The sequence below is a fragment of the Rutidosis leptorrhynchoides genome, chromosome 9 (genome assembly GCF_046630445.1).
Source record: "Rutidosis leptorrhynchoides isolate AG116_Rl617_1_P2 chromosome 9, CSIRO_AGI_Rlap_v1, whole genome shotgun sequence".
NCBI lineage: Eukaryota > Viridiplantae > Streptophyta > Magnoliopsida > Asterales > Asteraceae > Rutidosis > Rutidosis leptorrhynchoides.
The window spans coordinates 309,287,973-309,298,898 of record NC_092341.1 but is presented as its reverse complement, the minus strand read 5'-3'; the positions used below and the strand labels follow the sequence as shown (position 1 = coordinate 309,298,898).

General features: G+C 33.2%; 1 protein-coding gene across 1 annotated transcript; it reads left to right on the top strand.

Moving 5' to 3' along the window:
• The first annotated feature begins 709 nt into the window (after positions 1 to 709).
• LOC139865838 (protein EIN4-like) lies at positions 710 to 4,688 on the top strand. The gene is made up of 2 exons (XM_071853946.1): positions 710 to 3,016; positions 3,995 to 4,688. Exons 1-2 carry the CDS (start codon positions 1,271 to 1,273, stop codon positions 4,541 to 4,543), a joined length of 2,295 nt encoding a protein of 764 aa, XP_071710047.1. The 5' UTR covers positions 710 to 1,270; the 3' UTR covers positions 4,544 to 4,688.
• The last annotated feature ends 6,238 nt before the right edge of the window (positions 4,689 to 10,926 follow it).

Here is a 10,926-nt window from a genome sequence, read left to right as displayed (position 1 = left end):
TCAACTAAAAACTTGAGGGACTCAGATTGCAATTTTGTGTATAACTTAAGGACCAACGAATTTATATTTATATTTAATATTTGATTAATATAATTATTATATATTTTATATCAGTAAATCACTAAATAAAATGAAAATAAAACCTTGAACAGGAGTATGGAAAGTAATTATAATTTATTATTTTATTATTATTTCTAAAATAAAGTAGATTTATTTCATTTCATTACTGTAACATTTGGGCGTATTATCCAATAAGCTTCCAGGAAACGATGTCTAGGTTCTCTTCATGTAATCATAGGTAGGCCCCAGAAATCGGAAATCATGTTTTGTTTATTTTGTTAGTGCTTTTTTACTTGATTAAAAATTTCATTTATTTTCATCTCCATCCACTTCATTAATACTATCAAAATTGAATCTTGATTAAAAAGATTCATCTGTCTATATAATACAATAATTTATTAATTTATTAATGTATACTATATTTCTGTCTAGATAAAGATAATAATAGTTTAAAAGAGCTGGTGAATCACAAGAAAGTTGCAGTCTTTTGTCCCTTTTTATGTACAAAAAATTATGATTGATAAAATTGATTGAATAAAATGGAGGTTTCTTGCTATAATGAGCTTGATTTTCGTCTTCTTTGAAATGGGTTTTTGTTATGTTATTTTTATTATTCATTTTTGTTATTTTGGTTGGTAATTAGTTACATTAAGCTCAAGTGGGTCAATTTTTTAGCAACAACGTATTTAGGGTTTTGTGGTCAACTATTCAAGAAATCTTACACAACTATCTTCTGAAGTTGCTTATTTTGATCCAAAAATGAGGTTTGTTTCTTGAAATCAAAGTTTTGTCTTCTATTTTTTAGTTGTGATCTAGGTTTTATATACAAATAAACAGGATTTACAGCCTAATTTAATTTGAATTCAACTAATAAGATTAGGGTTTCTGAAGAAAGTTTGAATCTTGATCAATTATTGAAATGGGGTTTTGCTAGATCCTAAAAAGATTGGATTTTTTTGTTGTATCTTGTACTGGGTTAAATCTGTTTGGGGTTTTGAGTCTGTTTTCAGATCAAATTTTTGGGATTTCTGAATTTGGTTGAATCTTGGTGAATACTTGATTGTTGTTTTACTGGATCCTATGAGGATTGACTTCTTTTGATGTTATCATCTACTGGGATCCATTTTTGTGGGATTTTGAGGCTATTTTTAAGTGTAGATTTTAGGGTTTCAGAAGGATATCATTCATACCCTTTCAGGGTTGGTGCAAAATGTTGACAAAATTAGCTCTTTGGTTCTTGATTGCCTCTTCGATTGTCGCTGTATCTTTAGCAAACGATCACGAATACGCTCACTGTCATCACTGTGATGAGGAAGGAACCTGGCATGCCCATATTATCGAAGGCCAACGAGTGAGTGATTTCTTGATAGCAATTGCTTACTTTTCAATTCCACTTGAGTTGCTTTACTTTTTAAGTTGTTCAAATGTGCCATTCAAATGGGTTGTCGTTCAATTTATCCTATTCATAGTCCTATGCGGGTTGACCCATTTGATAAACGGATGGGGTTATTACGGTAATCAAACGTTCCAATTGATGATGGCATTAACGGTTGCTAAATTGTTGACTGCACTTGTTTCATGTGCGACTGCAATCACCCTTTTAACTTTGATCCCGTTGCTACTTAAATTCAAAGTTAGGGAACTTTTCTTGAAACAAAACGTGTTGGAGCTCGATCAAGAAGTTGGAATTATGAAAAAACAAAAAGAAACAGGGTGGCATGTTCGTATGCTTACACAAGAGATTCGTAAATCATTAGATAGGCATACCATTTTATACACCACTTTAGTTGAACTTTCAAATACTTTAGTACTTCAGAATTGTGCAGTTTGGATGCTAAATGATCAAAAAACCGAAATGAACTTGACCCATGAGTTAAGACCTAATTCTTCAGCTTACCACTCTTCAATCGCTAAAAACGACCCTGATGTATTAGAGATAACACATAAAAAAGGAGTAACGATTTTGAACCCGAATTCAGTACTTTCGGTTCAAAGTAGAGGTGGGTTAGTTGAATCGGGCCCGGTGGCAGCAATTCGTATGCCGATGCTTCAAGTTTCTAACTTTAAAGGTGGGACCCCCGAATTAATGGACACGTGTTATGCGATATTGGTTTTGGTTCTTCCGAATGAAGATGGACGGGATTGGAGTTTTGATGAGATGCAAATAGTGGAAGTCGTGGCGGATCAAGTGGCGGTTGCGTTGTCGCATGCGGCGGTTCTTGAAGAATCGCAATCGATGCGCGAACAATTAGTGGAACAAAACCGCGTTTTACAACAAGCTAAAGAAAACGCCATGATGGCGAGTCAAGCACGAATTTCGTTTCAAAAAGTAATGAGTCACGGAATGAGAAGACCGATGCATTCGATCATGGGCCTTTTATCTATACTCCAAGATGAAAAAACTACCAAAAACCAGACGAATATAATAGACACGATAGCCAAAACAAGTAGCGTTTTATCTACTTTAATAAACGATGTGATGGAGATATCTGCTAAAGATACAGGTCGGTTACCGTTGGAAATAAGACCGTTTCAATTACATTCTATGGTTAAAGAAGCTTGTTGTTTAGTGAAGTGTTTGTGTATTAACCAAGGGTTTGGTTTTACGATGGAGGTCCCTAGTTCGATTCCTAACTTAGTTATGGGTGATGAAATGAGGACTTTTCAAGTTTTGTTACATATGGTTGGTCATTTACTTGATGTTAGTGAGAAGGGTAGGTCAGTTATGTTTCGCGTTACTTTAGAAAATGGAAATGAAGTTCGGACGGATAAAGTTTGGGGAACGGGTCGACCCGCTGTAGAGGAATTTGTAAATGTAAAGTTTGAGATTGGGACCGGTGATGGCGGTTTTAAGTCGGAATTGGCTGGTTCGAGTATGCATTCGGGATTTAAAAGGCAAAATGTGAACCGGGTTAAAGACAGTTTGAGCTTTAGCATGTGTAAAAAACTTGTACAGGTTAGAATTTTATCCCTTGAAAATTGTCACATTTGACTAGCAATGGTCAAAGCTATTCATTTTTTGTATGGGTAGGAATATGGGTTTGGTTGTGCGGAAACACCTTTTATACAAATGTAACATTTTTTTTTTTTTTTGTATAAATGTTTGGTGTATCAAAAATGATTCCAAAACTTGCATAATTTTTAATAACTATAATAGTTTTTTTCTTGTTATAATATAATAATATAATATCATTCAAGAGGCTTTTGAACTAAATTACATGTTGGGTGACAGTCGACCCGTTTTGCATCTTTTTCATATAGAAAAGTACTTTTTTTTTTCCTTTACCATTTGGAAATAGTCAAATGGATACAGCCCGCGTCTTCATATTCATGATTGAATGGGTCAAAATTGCTGTGTCTAGTTCTGTGTAGACTGTATGATAATGCTAAAAGACTTAAACTGGATAAATAATCCACCAAATGGGAAATGTTTATTCTTTGTACAACGTTTCGAAAACGAGTGTTGTATATGTAATGGAAATGGGATGTAGCCCGTAGGAAATGTTATTACTTAATACTTGCATTTAGTACGAGTATGAAAAGGTCAAAATTGCCATGCCTATTCTTGTAGACTTTCTCCTATCAAGTTTTTTATTTTTTTATTTATTTATTTATTTATTATTATTTTTATACAGTTGTTGATGACTTTTGTAGAACTACATAGATCCATTAATTAACATCAAGAACTGGAATTTCCATTTTTTATCTTATTTTGATATTATGTTAGAACCCAATTTCATGCTCAAACCAAATTTCAATGTACCTATAATATAATGTGAAAGTTGTTTACCACTAAATCACTAACTTTTGTATCACAGAACCAAGCAAAAGGCATTTGCTTGTTGGTGCTTGCATATTTATGTATTTGGTTCATTGACTCGTTTCTTTTTTGAGTAGTTTATGATAGCTTAAAGTTTGTTCAAAACAATTGCAGATGATGCAAGGAAAAATATGGATGTCAGCAAATCCTCAGGGATACGTACAAAGCATGACACTCGTTCTCAGATTTCAAATACAACAAGCGTTCAATAGACCAATGTTTGACCTTGGAAACTTCGTTGATCAACCAAAGTCAAACTCCATCTTCAGGGGCCTTCAAGTCATATTAGCAGATGATGATGGCGTCAACCGAATGGTTACCAAAAAGCTTCTCGAAAAGCTTGGTTGCAATGTAACCACCGTCTCATCCGGTTTTGAGTGCTTAAGTTCACTCGGGCCCACAATGACCCCATTCCATGTTGTAATTTTGGACCTCCATATGCCCGAAATGGACGGTTTTGAAGTAGCTACACGGGTCCGGAAGTTTCGAAGTCGAAACCGGCCGTTAATTATTGCGTTGACCGCAAGTGCCGAAGAACAAGTGTGGGAGAGATGTTTGCAAGTTGGGATGAATGGTGTGATCCGAAAACCTGTTCTTTTACGAGGATTAGAAAACGAGCTTAGAACGGTTTTGCAACGAGCAGGTGAAAGGTTATCAGGTTAGCAGATAATACATGTTATAACTAACATTTGTTCGGGCTTATATACAAAACCTCATTGGTGCAAACGGGCTATTGAACTCTTGTTGTTATACATTCAAACTATAAAGTAAGATGAATACATAGATTTATTTTAGTTGATGTTGTGGCATTCTTATGCTATGTATTTTTGTCTTGGATCATTATGCTTTCTTGTATTGTTGCGGGTCAGGTAAATAATGAGAACAGTAATACTGAACCATGCTACATAGGTGAAAATTTAAAGAAAAATAAAATTATAAACAAAAAAAAAGAATAACACTAGATTTTGTAAGAATGTGCAATTTGGATGAAGGTGTGATGTCATTGTATTGTAATGACATTTCAGATAACATACTTTAGGATATTTATGGCACTTGACAACTTTAGTTAAGTAGAGGAATTTCATTATTAACAAAGAATGGAAGCTATGTAATTTTTTATTTTGGCAAAATAACATAATATTATAAATAAAAAGATAGATCCGATGATCCAGGGCGTTACATATGTGTTACATTGATGGACATACATATGTTTAGGGGAACAACAAATGTTCACATGACCTAGAATGAAATAACCCTATTACAATGATACAACCACAACACGGGAAAATTCCAAAACAACCAAACAATCAATAACAGGAAGCTACTGCATCCGTGAAGTAACCGCCACCCTAGACCACCGAATCCTAAAAAAGCCCTCACTTGAACCGAAGTCTACAACTATGAACCTCAATCTACAAGTCCCACACCAGACCACATCAACCCCCACACGAAAATCTGCAACCAAATCGCTCACTGGATAACCCAAAAATACCTGCCTCGAGACCCCATCAACCAGAAACCCAGATCATAACCCCGATGGTCAGCACATCCAAGCAAACCCGAAACAGCAGTCAACCCAGAGATCCTAACCTGTCAAAACCCTACCTAACGGAGGTCTGGGAAACAACCGAGAATACTACTCCAAATCTCTAATCTTTTAATGCTTAACAACCCTAAAGTCGCTAAGGCGGCAACTACACCAGACCGTTCCGAACCAAATCCGGTGACAAGGAAGATGGAACGAGAGGGATCGGAACAAACTTCACTGCAAAGGAGACACGGACCAAGAGTCCTTACACCAAGTAAACCCGTAAAGCCCACCAACAAAACCAAGCCCAAACAGACATTCAGCCCAAGCAAAGAACCAGCCCAAGACCAACCTAAGACCAAATCAAACCACAGGCCAAAACCGGCCATGTCACCGGTGCTCCGGCGAGTCCACCAACGACACAAACTCAAGGTGGTGAAGAAACGATGAAGGAAAAAAAGCCATTTTTGAGAAATAACTTAGGAGAAACAACCACCATATATAAGCAGCAGCAAAAACCCCGAGAACCTTATCAAAAAGAGAGGGTAGACCGGCTAATTAAGTGTGAGCAATGGTTCCCATGGTGAATTGATTCGCCCGTGATTCTTAACTTGAAAAGCTTTGACCATTTCTGTGTACATGCCGGCTTGTTTAAGGGGTTTCCAATCAATGAATTTGGATACATGAACATCGTTCTTTATCCTTGACTCCATGTTGTTCCTTATGTTGCTGTCCATAAGGACACGTTGCAACTAAGGTTGGTTGGTTATCCTTCGAATGTCATCCGGGACTTTGTGTGCTTGCTCATGGTGTGACTCGGATTCCGAGTCATTTTGGTTGGAGGCTTGAGCTTTTCCCCTCCCTCGCTATATAATAAAGGTGGTTAACCTTCCACGTTTTGAGGCTGGTTGTTTCGATGTGTCATGTGAGGATGTAGGAGCATTGGTCTGCAAGAACACAAGAGCAAACAACACCAAACAACATTTTTAACATCTAAGCATAGTTCCACACTTAACAACTTTTCCGAATTTTTTCTAAGTTACACACTTTTCTAATGCAAGTCATCATAAATCATGAAAGCAAAGCATTAAGTCAAGCCTGCATAATCATGGAGCCTTGATTCATATTAGTCAAACATGGTCAATATGATTCAATTGTAAAAAGTCAAACCCTATTCAAAGTTTAAAAGTCAAACTAAGCTTAAGACTAGGAGCATATGTCATGGCGTAGCAATTAGTCATCTTATACCATTAGCAAACACAAACAAGCAAGCATTCATCACTAATTCATCTCAATTGGTCAAACATAGTCAAAGTCAAAGAACTAAGAACCCTATTTTCAATTTTGGGTGAATACAAGCATTAAAGTTGGATTCTTTTTTATCTAGACAAGTTAAACTATCATTCAACCATCAATTACATCATTGCAATCTCAATTAAAAGCCTCAAATTGGGATGAACCCTAAGAATTCAAAGTTCAAATTAATGAAATTAAGCATGCAAATCATGTAAAGAAACATGTTAATAATAAGAACTCATCACCAATTGCACATAATCAACATCAATTTCTCACAAATCTTGAAAAAAGTACAAACAAGAACATAGCAAGAATCATGTGTAAATGTGAAAATAAAGAGTTATAATGCATGAATCTTACTTTTCCCATGTTGTATGTTGTTTAAAATGCAAGAAATCTTCACAAAAGATGAAGTTTTTATGTTAGGGTTCGAATTTGGTGAGCACTAGTCGTTTTAGAGAGAATGTAACTGTGTGGGTTGTGTGAAAAGTGATTAAAAACTGCTTCATTTTGAACTCATACCAGCTAGGTGCGCCGCACCTAGCCATAGGAGCACCGCTCCTTGTTAAAGAACCCAGATGCGCCGCACCAAAGTGAAGTTGCGCCTCACCATTCTACAGGAGAAAATGGCTGGACATTCTTTTGATGTCAAATTTTTCAAAACAAACCAAATGGAGCGCCACTCCATGCCCTTAGTACGCCGCTCCTTTTCGAAGACAGGTGCGGCACACCTTTCCATTACACAGGCTGGCTACTTAAAATGACCCGTTCATATCGATTATAAACGATTCACAATAGTTGATTACAATGCGAGGTTCTGACCTCTATATGATACATTTTACAAACATTGCATTCATTTTCAAAAGATAAACTTTCATTACATCGAAAGTTGACAGGCATGCATACCATTTCATGATATACCCAAACTATAAATGACTTATTAATAATATTGTTGAACTCAACTACTCGAATGCAACGTCTTTTGAAATATGTCATGAATGACTCCAAGTATTATCTTTAAAATGAGCAAATGCACAGCGGAAGATTTCTTTAATACCTGAGAATAAACATGCTTACAAGTGTCAACCAAAAGGTTGGTGAGTTCATTAGTTTATCATAATCATTCATTTCCATAATTTTAATAGACCACAAGATTTCATTTTTCCATAAATATACATCTCATATCAGGCATTTCGCAAACTGCATAGAGATAAAATCATTCATATGGTTAACACCTGGTAACCGACATTAACAAAACGTATCTAGAATATCCCCATCATTCCGGGACTCTCATCGGACATGATAAAATCGAAGTACTAAAGCACCCGTAACCCGGATGGGGTTTGTTAGGCCCAATAGATCTATCTTTAAGATTCGCGTCAATTAGGGTTTCTGTTCCCTAATTCTTAGATTACCAGACTAAAAATGGCGATATTCGGTTTAATAATCCAACTATAAAATGTAGTTTTAAGTACTTGTGTCTATTTCGTCAAACATTTATAAAATCAGCGCATGTATTCTCAGTCCCAAAAATATATATTGCAAAAGCATTTAAAAAGGGAGCAAATGAAACTCACAATACTGTATTTTGTAGTAAAAATACATATGACGGCATTGAACAAGTGTAGGGTTGGCCTCGGATTCACGAACCTATATTAAGTATATATATTTATATGTTGGTCAATATCTGTCTAACAATTTAGGTCAAGTCGTAGTGTATCACAATCCTAATGCTCGAGATTATCATGCAAGAGTCAACAAAAGTCATGTAATGTGACGATCCGGGAATTTCCGACCAAATTTAAACTTTAATCTTTATATATTTCCGACACGATAAGCAAAGTTTGTTAAATTAAATATCAAGGATTTTAAACTATGTTCATACATTCATTTAACCTCGACCAAATTTCAATGATTCACGAACCACTAAATGAACGTATATGATTAGATATGTTTATGTATAAATATATTAACTTGAAAACGTTACGCGTTAAACTATTTTTCTAAGCAAAATAAAAATAAACTTTGAAAAATAAATAGTTTTGAAAAACTAAATGTTATATTATTAAATAAAAGATTTTGGATACAAACTTATATTTCTAAATATGTAACTATATATTTTTACTTGGTCATAAAATGTCCTAATTTAAAATAATATATTTTGGTAAACATAGAGTCACTGATTTATAGAAGCAAATGACCACAACACTCAAATTTTATAAGATACATTTTCACAAAGTAAATTTTTGATAAAAAAAAGTCAAATTATTATTAAAAGTACACGTCGCATAACGAAAAAGGCTAGTTTTCTAAATGTACGAGAGTGCGCTCGAAAAACCGAAAGTGGTACATGAGTCGTGAGACCACGACCGTGTCATTTTTGTAAAAATTATATTTTTACCATGAGCGTAAATATAATATAATATTTAATTAATTCTAAAGATTAAATATAATAAATATTAAATAACATATAAATGCTAGGTATGGTGTAATGAAAATGAAAAGTGGGTGTCGGCAATTAAAAGGGAGAATGTGTACTGGATTTTAACCTCATGCGATCGCATGGGCATTCCACACAACCCTCATGCGATCGCATGAGGGGTAGGTGAGGCTCAAGTTGCTTTAAAGCTCGACTTCGCTGGTTCCTGAATCCATTTCTCAATCTCTCTTTCTCTATATTACTACGTATGTAGTTATTTATTTTATTTATTATTATTATTAATAAAGATTATTATTATTATTAATCTAAAATATTATTATTAGTAGTATTAAAAATAGTATTAGTAGTATATTTCATAAAAAACTACGACAAGGGGTACGCGCGAGTTATTTCAAAACACGTTTTATGAGCGGGATAGGGCTAAGGAAATTATGGGTTATAGCTATGGAGGTGATGGGTATGGTTCATGGGTATGCCCGTGAGGTCAAATTTAGTGTTTGTCATCTCCGTTGCGTCTACGTACCTTCCCTGCAATATTGAATCTCAATATTGATACGTGAGTACTCGTAAATTAATTTTTACATATCAATAGTGTATCCCTGACTAGTGCTCAAGTAATTAGGATTATGCATGCTTGTACTTTTGATATTGCCCTTAGTTAGGTTATGTTGAATCTCGAATTAGTTACACCTGCGGTTGAGATAAGGTATAAGATATGCATGTCGTTGGAAAGCTAGCGAAAAATTAAGAACTTTTCCTTTAGATGTCGAATGAGTTCGATGAACGGATTAGAAGATATAGTCATTTGAATTTTTATATTATTATTAAAAATGATTATTATTATCGTCGTTATTATTGTCGTTCTAGTTTTTATCAAACTATTATTATTACTATTATTATTATTATCATTAAAAAGTATTATCATTAAAAATTGTATTTTTTATTATTATTATTATTATTATCGTTAAAATTATAATTAGTACTATTATTATGTTTATCATTAAAATAGTTATTAGTAATAATATTATCATAACATTTATTATTATTAGTATTATTATAATTAAACTAATGTTAGTAACACTTAATTATTTTAATTACTATTATTATCATTAAAATGAATGTGACATAAAAGACGATTTAAAAACTATTAACAAAATTAATTAGGAAATAATGTGTATGGGTATCATGATGAAATTTAAAATATTGTAAGAAATTGATTTAGATAAAATTATCGTTTTTCATTATTTTTATCACTATCATTATTAAAAGTATTATTAATATTGAAAGTACCATTTAAAAAAAAAATTATTATTTAAGAAGAGTATCATTGTTAATATAAAAATTTCATTATTTTTATGAATTAGAACTATCATTTTATCATAATATCATTTTTAGTAAATATAAAAATTAATATTTTTATTAATAAAATAATAATAATTATTATTACAAAATAATACAACTTTTACTTATTATTATTACCAATGTTATTTTATAAAATAAATAAGTAATACAAATAATATAATTACCTTAAATGAAACCTATCATAATATTTTTATGAACTTTATAAATTTTGTTACTTAAGATATATAAAAGTATATTTTTATATAAAATTATAATTATTAATAAAAGAATTATATTATTTACTCTAGTAAAATCTTTTAAAAATATTTAAAACAAAACGACGATATTTAAAGTATATAATAATCATGTATAAATTTTAGAAAACATTTTGAGTCAAACTGACTTTTGTTGACTTTTGCGTATTAGCCTCGAGCATTAGGA